We start from the raw sequence: 15693 nt of genomic DNA on the forward strand, positions 1-15693 counted from the left end.
GCACCCTCTCCTACCTCAGCCAATGCCGTTGGCGGAGGTAGAGAAGACGCCCCTGACTTGGACACTCCATACTGAGCACACGGAGGAGACGCCCCCCTAACCTGGAACTCCGATTGGCCAAGGACGCAACCGAGGCCCCACCCCTTCACTGAGCAAAGTAAATAAGACCCTCCAAGAATTTTGCTGTCGCTCCACCTCAACAACTGCGTAAGGGGCGTGGCTATGATGAGGGGAGGGGCTGGGCGAAGATTGCCCTATGAGGCGAGGGAATGAGACGTGGCTGCGAGTTGGGGATAGGGTTTCTCTTTGGGGGCGTGGCTTATGGATCCTCGTTTTCCCGCCGACGGTTGGCCACGTCACGTGACATGGGTTGGAAGATGGCGTCTCCCACAGACGGTAAGAGCCGGCTTAGCGATGTTTGCCTGCAGTCTCCTTCTTTGCTGTATGGGGAACATCCACTCTGTCTCTGCCCCTCGAACATACATTTCTTTCTTGGGCTCTTCTCCTTTCCCTTTTGTTTTTTTTCTTGCGATCCATCGCCGTCTTCAGCTCACCGGTTCTTCGCAGCAGCTTCAGAGGTGCCCAGTTTCCCCGCTCTGTACCAGGCGTGTGGAGGAGGGCACTAGGGAGGGACTCATTCTGGGTAAAAGGACAGGGGTCGCCCTGGCCCTTCCTTATCTCTATTTGGGCGAGGCTGAGGGTCGAGGAGGAGATGTTACTGGAGGACGTGCCTTACTGTAGTTTTCTCCTTGGGGTATCCCATTGAAAGGATCAGTTCTCTTCTGATTGAGCGCACGGATGGAACGATTCTCAAACCCTCGCAGGGGCTGCTGGCTGACCCCATCTCGATAGTGAACCGCAAGAGAAACATGATCTCTCTCCTGTCTCCTCAGTTTGGGACCATTGCCGTGGCAGCAAGAGAAGCGGGGGACGTTCTCGGCCCCTCGCCGAGAGAGTCGCGAGGAGAATGAGTATTGAGCTTTTAAGTGTTGTCTTGCACAGGTCGCAACCGCTCTTTCTGATCTGCTTTACGTGTTGTTTCTTAAGGCTGAGTGAATGAACGATTTCTGTTTATATGTTGTGTAAAATGCAAGTCATCTCAAGTAACAAGTTGTTTTGGTATACTCCCATGCTTTTGCTCTTGGTTCTGCTTTAGAGAGGGTCTTGCAGTCATTTTTAAACTCATTTTTAGTTCTACCATCCGCATCCCAACTATATATCGATTTTATTGATATATAGGTTGCCCTCCCTTAGACAAACAGATTTTGTATTTGGAAGGAATCTTGGAAGTTCATTGCAGGAATGAAGAAATTGAAGCCAAGGTGAGCTGTATTGAATACCTACTACATGAAAGGCATAATGCTAGGTGCTTTGGGAGACCAAAAGATGACTCAAACATATACACTTTTTTTTTTTTTTTTTCAGTTTCAGTTCTCTTTTTAGATGTCACCTCCCAAAGAGTCTTTCTTAGAACACAGTATCTGGAGTTGCCCTTCCCCACCATTATTCATTGCCTCAGTATCTTCCTTGTCAGCATAGTTACTATGTTAACTTTGCCCCTTGTACGCTAGATTATAAATTACAAGTTTGTCTTGTTCATAGCTGGATCCCAGGTTTAGCACAGTGCCTGACGAACAGTAGGTCTTTAATTAACATTTATTGAAATATTGATTAGATATGTGGAGAAATAATATATTACTTGATCTTAAGTTTTACGTTTAACCGAGTCTTAAATTTTGTGAGCACAGGTACATACTGTGTTAGAAATTATGGCCGGGCGTGGTGGTTCACACTTCTAATCCCAGCACTTTGGGAGGCTGAGGCAGGCAGATTGCCTGAGCTCAGGAGTTGAAGACGAGCCTAGACAACATGGTGAAACCCCATCTCTACAAAAAAATACAAAAATTATCTGGGTGTGGTGCCGTGCACCTGTAGTCCCAGCTACTTGGGGGGCTAAGGCAAGAGAATCGCTTGAGCCTGGGGGTGGAGGCTGCAGTGAACCATGTTCATGTCACTGCACTCCAGTCTGGGTGACAAAGCGAGACCCCGTCTCAAAAAAAAAAAGAAGGAAAAACAAGAAATTTTGGATGTTTGGAGTCAAAAGAGATTCTCCTTCCTGGGTGCTCTCTTGCAAAAATGTCCTTCTCTCGCCAGAAAGAAAGGCATTTAAAAAGGGAATAGGGAGTTATTGCTAATGGGTACCAAATTTCAGTTTGGGAAGGTGAAAGTGTTCTGGAAATGAATGTGATGATTGCACAATTAATGTACTTAATACCACTGAACTGTATACTTAAAAGTTATTAAAATGGTAAAATTTATGGACATTTCACCACAATTTTTTTAAAAAGCCAAGTGATAGAAATAGAGGTAATTGTTATTAAATTTTTTAGTTTATTTTTAAATTGTTTTTACAAATTTTGGGGATTTTAGAGATGTGTTCCTTGAGTTTGATTTTTTTTTTCCTTGTCTTCTCTCAATTTAGTTTCCTTTCTTTGGCCAGGAAGAGTATTAAAAATGTTAAATTTTTTTCCTTTGGTCTTCTAGCCATCCCTATGGTCACTTTATTTGCACTCTTGATTTTTAAAAGTCTTCATTCTCATCTCTTACAAAGTTTCACTCCTCTCCACCTAATGTTTTCTTTTAATCTGAAAAAATCAAGTCAAGCACTTTGAACTTAAATTCAACGTCTCAGTAAGTTGAATCTCATTCCAAAATATTCCATGGCCTAGCTCTCTCACTTCTATTTTTAGTGTTCCACCTGTCACTGTCTTTAAAATTTAATTCAGATAACATTGACTTGAAAATGTTTGTCATTTACTCTTTTGTCTTTTTTGTGATAAATTTGCTGGAGCTTCTTTGAAAAGGAGAAAACTGAAATTCAAATACAGCCATCTAATTACTTAATTTATGAGAGTAAGACTCACAGCAGAGTCTGAGTTCTATCCCAGACTGTGGTATCATAAGGTCACCCATGTAGGTTATTAGATTGTACCCCCAATAATTTTTTTTTTAATTTTCTTTTAGAGACAGGGTCTCTCTCACTCTATTGCCCATGCTGAAATGCAGTGGTATGATTATAGCTCACTGCACCCTCAAAGGCTCAAGCTATCCTCCCGTCTCAACCTCCCAAGTAGCTGGTACTATAGGCTCACACCACCATGCCCAGCTAATTTATTATTATTATTATTTATTTTGTTTTGAGACGGAGTCTCACTCTGTCACCCAGGCTGGAGTGCCGTGGCACGATCTCGGGTCACTGCAATCTCTGCCTCCTGGGTTCAAGTAATTCTCATGCCTCAGCCTCTCCAGTAGCTGGGATAACAGGCACACACCACCACACCTGGCTAATTTTTGTATTTTTAATAGAGACAGGGTTTCACCATGTTGCCCAGGCTAGTCTCAAACTCTTGACCTCAGGTGATCCACTCACCTCAGCCTCCCAAAGTGCTAGGATTACAGACGTGAGCCACCGTGCCCCGCCTTATTATTTTTTGTAGAGATGAAGTCTCACTATGTTGCCCAGGCTGGTCTCAAACTCCTGGGCTCAGACAATCTTCCTGCCTCGGCTTCCCAAAGCACTGGGATTCCAGACACGAGCCACTGCACCTGGCCCGATAACTTTATTTTTGTTATGGTTGAACATTCCTCAGAAATTGGTAACAAAGAGAAGCTAATTTTTGATGCTTTAGTTAAGGCAGTGTATTAGTTGAGTTCTTTACAATTAAAATGCCATTGGAAATTCCTTTGGGATATTTGGCAAAACAAATTCAGTTTAGAGAAAAGTACATGTTGAAAAATTTTGTACGTATGTATATTTTCTGGGGAATGAGTTCATTTTTTTCCCCAGATTTCCAAAGATGTGGCTTACCCAGAAAATGTTAAGAACCGCAGTTTATAGCATTAAATGAACTAGTTATGCAACTGGTTAGCATACTGAGCATACAATAAAAATTCAACGGATGTTAATATTGAGTACTACTCTGTGCAAGGGAAGAGTGGAAAAGAAATGATGTCAAAGAATTAGGCAGAGGCTGAGTAAGATTTTATAGAGTATGGTAGATACACATTCACAGATTTAACTGGGAGGAACTTTAAGCTGGAGAGTGACACGAACTGATTGACATTTAAAAAAATCATTTCTGGCCTCTTTATAGAGAATAGATTTGGGGGCGTGAAGGGGAAAGGGTAAGAATGGGAGCAGAGAGATCTGTTAAGAGGCTATTGAAGTAGTCCAAGAGGGAAGTGGTGGTTCCTCGGGTTATTCGATTTCAGGGTGTATTTTGAAGGTAGAAATGACTAGATTTACTCATGGATTGGTTATGGAAGGGTGAAGGAAAAGAATGCATGAAGGATGACATCTGGGTTTTCGATTTGAGAAGTAGGGTTTATGGTAGTGCTATTTCTTGAGATGGGAGAAGATTGGGGGAATATGGTTTTGAAGATAATTAGGTTTAAGTGGGAATTTTTTTTTTTTTTTTTTGAGACAAGGTGTGGCTCTATCACCCAGGCTGGAGTGCAGTGGTGTGATCTTAGCTCACTGCAGCCACCACCTCTAGGCTCAAGCGATCCTGCCACCTCAGCCTCCCAAGTAGCTGGGACTACAGGCTGACACCACCACACCTGGCTAATTTTTTGCTTTTTGTAGAGATGGGGTTTCGCCATGTTGGCCAGGCTGGTCTCAAACTCAAGCAATCCACCCACCTCGGCCTCCCAAAGTGCTGGGATTACAGGCGTGCACCACTGCATCTGACCTTAAGCGGTTTTTTCATATGTAAATAGAGAGGGATTCAAATAACCACTTGGACATAAACCTTTGTAGTTCTTTAGAAAGGTTGGCAGTGGAAATGTAAATATGGAATCATTGGCATACAGATGAAGATAAAGTCCTCATGTTGAAATAGGAGAGTTCCCTAACCCCAGGATATGCAACAGGGGTGTGGCTTGTCTTTGTGCTCTCAAACCTTTTACGGGAGGGGGAGCATGCAGATGGGTGGGTGTAGGAGTCAGGGCGAGCACTTTTGGGCTCCAGCCCCATGGTAGCATCTAGGGGTGGGTACCTGTGACTCCCAAAGCCTAAATGGGCATGTATAACAGTGCACTCTTTTTTTGTTGTTGTTTTTTTGAGATAGGGTCTCGCTTTGTTGCCCAGGCTAGAGTGCAGTGGCATGATCTTGGCTCACTGCAACCTCCACCTCCCAGGTTCAAATGATTCTCCTGCCTCAGCCTCCCCAGTAGCTAGCATTACAGGTGTGTGCCCCCACGCCTGGCCAATTTTTATATTTTTAGTAGAGACAGCGTTTCACCATGTTGGCCAGGCTGGTCTTGAACTCCTGACCTCAAGTGATCCACCCACTGTGGCCTCCCAAAGTGCTGGGATTACAGGCATGAGCCATCGTGCCCGGCCAGTGCACTCTTTTAGCTTTGCTGTCTGCAGATGCTTAAGTGTTAAGTGACTCAGTGCCCTCTTGGTACCAGGGTCCTTGTCTGGTGTCCAGGAAGAATCAGATTGCACATGGACTTGAAGGATGGTGAATGTATGAGTTTTACTGGGTGGTGGAGGTGGCTCTCAGTGGGATGGATGGGGAGCTGGAAAGGGGAGGGAGTGGGAAGGTGATCTATCCCTGGAGTTTGGCTATTCAGTGGCTGATCTCATCTCTGACCTTCCCCAGCCAAACTTCTCTTGGCATTCAGATGCTCCTTCTCTTCTCTGCAGTTCTTCTGCCCTTCTGTTCATCTCCTTGTGGAGCCTAGAGTTTGGGGTTTACATGGATATAGAATAGTGGGGCATGGTGGGCCAAAAGGCAACTTTTGGGCATGAAAACAGGAAAGCCTGTTCCCATTTCTGGCCGCAGGTTTCCAGACTTGAGGGTGGGGCCTTTGCCGGGGGACCATCCTCTTCTTCTACCCAGTATTTTCCTGTTTTCTGTGTGTTTCAATTTATGCCACTAAAGTGAGGTAGAGAGAGGAGCCAGTGTAGGATGGGGCCTGAGTGAAAAAGGAGAAGGAAAAAGGAGAGTCAGTGAGGTAGGAGAGAAACCAGCATAGTAGTTTTATAGAAGCGGGGAGTAGTATTTCAAGGAAAGTAGTCAGTGTGTGGATGCTGCAAAAACATCACATGAGACAGAACAGGCTGAGTACGGTGGCTCACACCTGTAATCCCAGCACTTTGGGAGGCCGAGGCAGGTGGATCACCTGAGGTCAGGAGTTCAAGACCAGCCTGGCCAACGTGGTGAAACCCCATCTCTACTAAAAATACTAAAAATAAAAAAATTAGTGGGGCATGGTGGCATGTGCCTGTCATCCCAGCTACTTAGGAGGCTGAGGCAGGAGAATCACTTGAACCTGGGAGGCTAAGGTTGCAGTGAGCCTAGATCACGTTATTACACTCTAGCCTAAGAGACAAGAGCGAAACTCCGTCTCCAAAAAAAAAAAAAAAGATGGAATAGAGAAGTGACCTCTGGATTTGGCAACATAGGTCATAGATGCCTTGACAATAGCAGTTTCTATGTATGTAGGGACAGAAGCCTGATTGTTGTACATTAAGGAGAGCGAGTGATGTAAGGAAGTAGAGACAGCAGAAAAGACAACATAAGAACTTTTGCAGTGAAGCAGGAATGGAAGAGGTCATGGGGTCAAGAGAGAGGGTTTTTGGTTTTCTTTTCTTTTCTTTTCTTTTTAAAGCAGTGTCCCACTTTGTCATCCAGGCTGGAGTTCAGTGGGACAAACAGAGCTTACTCACTGCAGCTTCGACCTGCCAGGCTGAAGTCACTCTCCCACCTCAGCCTCCTGAGTAGCTGGGACTGACTACAAGGGTACACCACCACGCCCAGCCAGGTTTCACTGTGTTGCCCAGGCTGGTCTTGAACTCCTAAGCTCGGCCTCCCAAAGTGCTGGGATTATAGGCATGAGGCACCCCGCCTGCCCTGGTGGTTTTTTGTTTTGTTTTGTTTTTTGTTTTTTTTTTTGAGATGGAATCTCACTCTGTTGCCTGGGCTGGAGGCAGTGGTGCGATCTTGGCTCACTGCAACCTCTGCCTCCCGGGTTTAAGCGATTCTCGTCCCTCAGCCTCCCAAGTAGCTGGGATTACAGGTGCCTGCCACTACACCCAGCTAATTTTTTGTATTTTAGTAGAGACGGGGTTTCACCGTGTTGGCCAGGCTGGTCTTGAACTCCTGACCTTGTGATTCACGTGTTGGCCTCCTGAAGTGCTAGGATTACAGGTGTGAGCCACCATGTCCGGCTGGGTTTTTTTTTTTTTTTTTTTTTTTTTTTTTTTTGAGACGGAGACTTGATTTGTCGCCCAGGCTGGAGTGCAGTGGCCGGATCTCAGCTCACTGCAAGCTCCGCCTCCCGGGTTTACGCCATTCTCCTGCCTCAGCCTGCCGAGTAGCTGGGACCACAGGCGCCTGCCACCTCGCCCGGCTAGTTTTTTGTATTTTTTAGTAGAGACGGGGTTTCACCGGGTTAGCCAGGATGGTCTCGATCTCCTGACCTTGTGATCCGCCCGTCTCGGCCTCCCAAAGTGCTGGGATTACAGGCTTGAGCCACCGCGCCCGGCCTTTTTTTTTTTTTTTTTAAGCACAGATTCTGCAACTGGCTTGATTGCTACTGAGCATGAGGCTAGAGAAGGTAGAAACTGATGGTACATGAGAAAGATGATATTCAAGTGATGTCCTTGACAAAGCAAGAGAAGGTGGCATCTAGAGTGCTATCAGAAGAGTCTGTTTCATGGAAGTAGAAACACTTAATTCATTGTAACTGGAGGAAAGCATAAGAGTATGAATGAAGATGCAGGTGGGTTTATTGATACTCATTTTTCTTAACACTCCCAATAAAATATCACTCCCATTCATAGATTGAAAGAGTGAGGTTTGGTAAGGGAGAATGATGTATTTGTATTCTATCACGGACCAGTGGCATCAATAGTTACAGAATTCATATCTCTAGACTTCCAGGTGAGTGTTCCAGTTTATGTCCTTTGAGATTGAAGTGTCATATACATTAATGTGTTTCCTATCTTCTTGGTTCATCTGGATGTTTTGTTCTAGGGACAGATCTGGAAGCATCTTTGCTAAGTTTTGAAAAACTTGACCGTGCCTCACCAGATCTTTGGCCAGAACAATGTAAGTTTTTGCTTTCTTTATATCAGAGTCAATGTAGGAGAAACAATGCTCCTTTTTAAACAGATTTTTAAAGAGTTATCATTTATTTATTTGGTAAATTTTTATTTATTTTGAAGCTAGTCAAATTTAGCAGTGGGGGATTGTATACAAACTTTAGTGACACTAACATTAATAAGTTCTGATAACTGGCTGAGCCTGTTGGCTCATGCCCGTAATCCCAGCACTTTGGGAGGCCGAGTTGGGAGGATTACCTGAGGTCAGGAGTTTGAGACCAGCGTGGCCAACATGGCGAAACCCTGTCTCTATTAAAAAAAAAAATAGAAATATTAGCTGGATGTGGTGGCACACGCCTGTAATCCCAGCTACTTAGGAGGCTGAGGCATGAGAATCTTTTGAACTCAAGAGGCGGAGGCTGCAGTGAGCAGAGATCGTGCCACTGCACTTCAGCCTGGGTGACAGAGTGAGACTTTGTCTCAAAAAAAAAAAAAAAAAGTTCTGATAACCCACTACCATCAGACCAGCCTGAAGAGTTATCATTTAACTTTAATGATTAAAGTTTTATTTTATTTCAAAGAGAAGAGACTGAAGTCCAGTGTTAAGAATAGCTGTTTGGTGTTTTAATTTTTTCAGAACACAGTGTAACTCAGAAAATAAGGAGCCTTTAAGCAATAATAATTGTTTTGTTTGAACCAGAGTCTCTCTCTCTCTCCCAGGGTAGAGTGCAGTGGCGCACTCAGGTCACTGCATCCTCTGCCTCAGGATTCAAGTGATTCTCCTGCCTCAGCCTCCCAGGTAGCTGGGACTACAGGTGCGTGCCACCACGCCCGGCTAATTTTTTGTGTTTTTAGTAGAGATGGGGTTTCACCATGTTGGCCACGTTGGTCTCAAACTCCTGACCTCAGATGATCTGCCTGCCTTGACCTCCCAGAGTGCTGGTATTAGAGGCCTGAACCACTGCACCTGGCCCACTCTTACAAAGTTAATCACTTTTAATCGCACAAATCCTTGTAAAAGGTACAACTCCGGCCAGGTGTGGTGGCTCATGCCTATAATCCAAGCACATTGAGAGGCCGAGGTGGGCGGATTACCTGACATCAGGAGTTTGAGATCAGCCTGGCTAACATGGTGAAACCCAGTTTCTACTAAAAATACAAAAAATTATCTGGGCGTGGTGGCACATGCCTGTAATCCCAGCTATTTGGGAGACTGAGGCAGGAGAATCGCTTGAACCTGGAAGGTGGAGGTTGCAGTGAGCGGAGGTTGCAGTGAGCTGAGATCACTCCATTGCACTCCAGGTTGAGCAACAAAGAGTGAAGCTCTGTCTCAAAAAAAAAAAAAAAAAGGTAGACATCCTTTTGACCTGTTTTATACTTATACAGATAAGGAAATAATAATTTTTAAAGTATATATAAGAGGGATTTTTTTTGTTCATAATGATGGAGTTATACATGTGGCCTGCCACTTAACTTACTCCACATATGAACAGTTCCATCTTGGTATGTGTATGTCTACTTCATTTCATTGTATGGATATATTATAGTTTATATATTCATACATTATTTGGAAACTTAAGTTATATCTAGTTTTTTTGTTGTTGTTGTTGTTTTAATTTGAGCCAGGGTCTCACTGTCACCCAGGCTTTGTGCAGTGGCATTATCACAGCTGACTACAGCCTCAACCTCCTGGGCTCAAGTGATCCTCTCACTTCAGCCTCCTGAGTAGCTGGGACCACAGGCATGCACCACCACAACCAGCTATTTAAAAAAATTTTTTGAGGGGGACAGGGTCTCACCGTGTTGCCCAGACTGGTCTTGGACTCCTGGCCTCAGGCTGTCTTTCCACCTTGGCTTCCCAGAGTGCTAGGATTACAGGTGTGAGGCACTGTGCCCAGCCTATATCTAGTTTTTGATTTTACAGATAGTTTATCAGTGAATACTCAGGTATACATATCTTTGTATACATGGAAGAGAATAACTGTATGAGGGCCCCTTTCCTCACATTCTAGCCAGTATTAGATGTTATCAATCTATTACTTTCATTTTGCATTTTCTTTTTGGTGAGATTGAACTTTTTTTTTTTTTTTTTTTTTTGAGACAGAGTCTCGCTCTGTTGCCCAGGTTGGAGTGCAGTGGGGTGATCTCAGCTCACAGCAACTTCTACCTCCCGGGTTCAAGCAATTCTCCTGCCTCAGCCTCACAAGTAGCCGGGACTATAGGTGCATGCTGCCACACCTGGCTAATCTTTTGTATTTTAGTAGAAACGGGGTTTCACTGTGTTGTCCAGACTGGTCTCGAACTCCTGAGCTCAGGCAAAGATCTTATTTTAATTATTTATTTTTTTAGAGACAGAATCTCATTCTATCACCCAGGCTAAAGTGCAATGTCGCAATGATAGCTTACTGCACCCTCCAACTTCTGAGTTCAAGCCATCCTCCTGCCTCAGCGTCCTGAGTAGCTGGGACTATAGGTGTGCCTTACCATGCCCAACTAACTGTTTTTTTGTGTTTTGTTTTTTGGTTTTTTTTGGGACAGGGTCTTGCTCTGTTGCCCAGGTTGGAGTGCAGTGGTATGATCATGGCTCACTGCAGCCTCAACTTCCTGGGCTGAAGCCTTCCAAGTAGCTAGGACTGGGGTGCATGTCACTATGCCTGGCTAAGTTTTGTATTTTTTGTAGAGATGGGGTTTCACTATATTGCCCAGGCTGGTCTCCAACTCCTGAGCTCGAGTGATTCACCTGCTTCAGCCTCCCTAAGTGCTGGGATTACAGGCATGAGCCACCGCACCCGGCCCAGTTTTTTAATTTTTTGTAGAGTCTGGAGTCTTGCCTTGTTGCCCAGGCTGATCTTCAAGTTATCCTCCTGCCTTGGCTTCCCAAAATGCCCAGCCCTGATTTTTATTTTTCTGCCTTTTAATGTGATTCTTTCTGTGAGAAACTTAAATAAAATTGGATTGACAGAATAGCATCACTAAAAAGGCAGTTTAAAGTTTCTGGTAAGAGATACTGTATCTTACCACCCTCCCAACCAGCTGACTCCTGGTCCTTCCAAGTTCAGTTGAGGCATTATTTTCGTTGAGAAGCTTTTTATGCCCCCTGGGTCTGACTTAGCTTTCCATTTTTGTCTTCCCATAGCCCTGGCATCTTTCTTTGAGGACTGAAACAGTATTATAGTTATTGGTTTATTCTTTCTCTTGTTCTAAACTATAAGAAAACAGACAAAGCTGTTTTCTTATTTTCTTATTATTTGGATCTTCTATGCCTGAGCAATCATACTTATTGAATAAATATTGTTTTGTTTTTCTTTTAGTACCAGGTGTTGCTGAATTTGCAGCTTCCTTCAAAAGTGTAAGTAATATAAGTAATATCCCTTACCTACTGAGGTCGATCCAAAGTTTCGCTCCTGGGTAAAAGCTCAGATCTCTCTTTTTTATTTTATTTTATTTATGACAAAGTCTCACTTTTCACCCAGGCTGGAGTGCAGTGGTGCAATCTCGGCTCACTGCTACTTCCACTTACCAGGTTCAAGCAATTCTCCTGCCGCAGCCTCCTAAGTAGCTGGGATTACAGGTGCCCACCACCATGCCTGGCTAATTTTTGTATTTTTAGTAGAGTTGGGGTTTCACCATGTTGGCCAGGCTGGTCTCAAACTCCTGACCTCAAGTGATCCACCCACCTCAGCCTCCCAAAGTGCTGGGATTACAGGTGTGAGCCACCCGGCCTGGCCTTTTAAAGTTTTTTGTGGAGATGAGGTCTCACTGTGTTTCCCAGGCTGGTCTTGAACTCCTGGGTTCAAGTGATCCTCCAGCTTCAGCCTCCCATAGCATTAGGATTACAGGTGTGAGCTATTGTACCTGTTACTATTTTTTTTAATGTGAAAAATGGGAAAAATAACACCTACTTTATAGAGTTGATTTGGAGGTAAATGGCCTGATGCGTGTAAAGTGTTTTGCTTGTCACATAATAGGTACTGAGTACATTTTAATTTAAAAAAGAGAAGGATGCAAAGCTGAAATAATGTTTCTCAACTCTACCTTTTGTGCATGACAGAATCATCAACATGCAGCTATGGAGCTCTTGAAAAATGCACTGTAACAAATGAGCACCAAGAAAAAAAATAATTAAAAAAAAAGAAAAACACATATGAGGAATCCCTTGCTCTACTCTTTCCACTGGACCCTTCCCTACTCCTCATATTCTAAATCATTATGTCTGGAGTGTGGCCAAGGCATTTATATTTTTAAAAGTTACATAGGTGATTCTCGTGTGCAACTAGCGTTAAACTGCTGACCCAGAGCTATTCTAAGAATGGACTTTCTTTCATGGTTTTGTTTTGTTTTTTTTCCACTCTGTGGCCGAGGCTGGAGTGCAGTGGCGCGATCTCGGCTCACTGCAAGCTCCGCCTCCTGAGTTCACACCATTCTCCTGCCTCAGCCTCCCAAGTAGCTGGGACTACAGGCGCCCACCACCTCACCCGGCTAGTTTTTTGTATTTTTTAGTAGAGACAGGGTTTCACCGTGTTAGCCAGGATGGTCTCGATCTCCTGACCTCGTGATCCGCCTGTCTCGGCCTCCCAAAGTGCTGGGATTACAGGCTTGAGCCATTGCGCCCTGCCGGTTTTTTGTTTTTTTTTTTTTTTTGAGACGGAGTCTCGCTCTGTCGCCCAGGTTGGAATGCAGTAGAGCGATCTCGACTCACTGCAAGCTCCGCCTCCCAGGTTCATGCCATTCTCCTGCCTCAGCCTCCGGAGTAGCTGGGACTACAGGCGCCCGCCACCACACGGGGCTAATTTTTTTTTTGTATTTTCAGTAGAGACGGGGTTTCGCCGTGCTAGCCAGGATGGTCTCGATCTCCTGACCTCTTGATCCGCCCGCCTTGGCCTCCCAAAGTGCTGGGATTACAGGCGTGAGCCACCGCGCCCATCCCTTCTTTCATAGTTTTAAGTTCACTTTCATAAATGAAAAATTGTAAAATTCTGAAGTTTTCTAAAACCTACAATAAAATTCCAAGTCATGACCATTCTAGACTTCTCTCACTTAGAATGAGGATTTTCTCATTCTTGATTCTTCTTTGAATCTTCCCCTATGCCAGAGAATGTTATTTACTGATTAGCGTTTCAAACAGTTGAATTGGAGTCTTTCACCAGATCTGAATTTCAAGTAATTTCTTTCATTGCTATACTAACTTGTTCTGCATAAACCAGTAATAGTGGTCATACCTGTTCTTCCACAATAATTTCTCTGAGACTGACTTTAAAGATGAGCCATGTTTTTTACAGTGACTATTTGTAGGCCATATCTAAACCTGGAGAAATCCAGGTTTTTTAACTTATAATCTGCCAGTATTTTCAAACAACCTGAAGGCTATGTGACAAGCTGCATTTTTTCTTTTTGTTTTTTGAGACAGAGTAATACTCTCATCCAGGCTGGAGTACAGTGGCATGATCTTGGTTCACTGCAACCTCTGCTTCCCACATTCAAGAGGTTCAAGCAATTCTCGTGCCTCAGCCTCCCGAGTAGCTGAGTTTACAGGTGTGTGCCACCACGCCTGGCTAATTTTTTTGTATTTTTAGTAGAGATGGGGTTTCTGCCTGTTGGCCAGGCGGGTCTCAAACTCCTGACTCCTGACCTCAAGTAATCCGCCCACCTTGGCAGCCACTGCATCCGGCCCAGGCTACATTTCTTATAAAAATAATAGGGTCTCTTCATACTTTCTATGTGTCTGAATGGATATATTATTTTTTGACAGCCTATTACTAGTTCTCCGCCCAAATGGATGGCTGAGATAGAACGTGATGACATCGACATGTTGAAAGGTAAGTGATGCCGGTTACACTTTTAACTGGGTATTTATGTTTTTCCATAAACCACCTCTCCATTTTTTTTCCGTTTCCTTACAAGTATTTTTGGCTTCAGACTTCTCATTTAAACTTCCTTATTTGTAGTTTTTCATGTCTGTAATGCCCTTCTCTACCTTTTCCATGTGTAGAAATCCTGCCAATTCAAGACTCAGTCTTAGTGAATTCTGCTGCTGCTGCTAAATTCTTCTAATGTGAACTTAATTTTGTATAATACAGTTAACGAATAGCTCTAACATAAATTTTTTGATTAAATTCCCATAAAGGTCCTGTGAATTGGGTATGATTATATTCAAAGTTCATAAGTTAACTAAGATAGAATGAGTTAAAATTTGGCTGGGTGTGACTCACGCCTGTAATCCCAGCACTTTGGGAGGCTGAGGCGGGCAGATCACCTGAGGTCAGGAGTTTGAGACCAGACTGACCAACATAACAAAACCATGTCTCTACTAAAAATACAAAAATCAACCAGACATGGTGGCAAGCTTCTGTAATCCCAGCTACTCTGGAGGCTGAGGCAGGAGAATCACTTGAACCTAGAAGATGGAGGTTGTGGTGAGCAATTGTTCCACTGCACTCCAGCCTGGCTGACAGAGCAAGACTCTATCTCAAAAAAAAAAAAAAAATTAAAAAATTTTAACTCTGATTTTTTTTTTTTTTTTTTCAGACGGAGTCTCGTTCTTGTTGCCCAGGCTGGAGTGCAGTGGTGCGATCTCGGCTCACTGCAGCCTCCGCCTCCTGGGTTCAAGCGATTCTCCTGCCTCAGCTTCCTGAGTAGCTGGAACTACAGGCACCCTTACCACACCCGGCTAATTTTTGTATTTTTGGTAGAGATGGGGTTTCACCATATTGGCCAGGCTGGTCTCGAACTCCTGACCTCCAGTGATCCACCCACCTCGGCCTCCCAGACTGCTGGGATTACAGGTGTGAGCCACCGCGCCCAGCGTAAACTGTGCTCTTTTAAGTCTAGTCTCTTTCCAGTATAACACAAGTACCTTATTTAGAATTTACTGCCATATATTGTCAGTACTATTAAATGACAACCTCTTAGTGGGTTAAGATCTATTTTTTATTTTTTTATCCCATCAATTTCTTCTATAAAGAATATTATAAGTAGTGAATATTGTTGTTTGATAAATGATTTGAAACTCAATCACAAAGTGGAAATTTAAATTAAAAAACATTAATTTTCCATGATTTTTGCCCTACTTTATTTATTTTATCATCCTTCTGGTGATAAGATTCATGATGATTGTGAAGTAATAGACTGAAATTAAGGTAAAAACCTGGGATTCTTGAGGTATTTAAACAGCTGAACATATCAAGAAAGTCTACTTATGCTAGGTGTAGATAATGACTGTGGCATGATAAATGAGATTAAAAAAACACCTTTATTTGGTTTTAGAAGTAATTCATTGTTCTTCATGAAATGCTTAAATGCAGATTCCGTCCTCCTGCCATGGAAAAATTAAGTCTCAAGGGCATCTCAGGTTCATTCTTCTAATGTTTCAAACAGACATTTTTATAATATCTCATCAGCATGTATTTCTTAAGGCAACTCTAAATTTTTAATGAGGGATCATAGCATTATATTCTATGCAAACTGACCTGTGTCTTAAACCTAAAAGGAATTGGGTGCTGTTTAAATAAAAATTCAGGAAAGAAAATGTTTAAATATTGTCTTTGCGTGTGTGTGTGAGTGTGTGTGTGCAGGAGACT

General features: G+C 43.4%; 1 protein-coding gene across 3 annotated transcripts in view; it reads left to right on the forward strand.

Moving 5' to 3' along the window:
• The first annotated feature begins 198 nt into the window (after window positions 1–198).
• Window positions 199–15693, forward strand: part of LIN52 (lin-52 DREAM MuvB core complex component) — a 118712-nt gene continuing 103217 nt past the window's right edge. The window contains exons 1-4 of one of the 3 annotated variants that reach the window (XM_025393008.1): window positions 199–396; window positions 8049–8123; window positions 11428–11465; window positions 13866–13932. In XM_025393008.1, coding sequence (XP_025248793.1) covers window positions 270–396; window positions 8049–8123; window positions 11428–11465; window positions 13866–13932 — 307 coding nt within the window. In that variant the 5' untranslated portion in view covers window positions 199–269. The remainder of the gene's footprint in view (window positions 397–8048; window positions 8124–11427; window positions 11466–13865; window positions 13933–15693) is intronic. The other 2 variants (XM_025393009.1, XM_025393007.1) reach the window with 2 other exon arrangements.

Source organism: Theropithecus gelada, chromosome 7b (genome assembly GCF_003255815.1).
Source record: "Theropithecus gelada isolate Dixy chromosome 7b, Tgel_1.0, whole genome shotgun sequence".
In the NCBI taxonomy this organism is placed as follows: domain Eukaryota; kingdom Metazoa; phylum Chordata; class Mammalia; order Primates; family Cercopithecidae; genus Theropithecus; species Theropithecus gelada.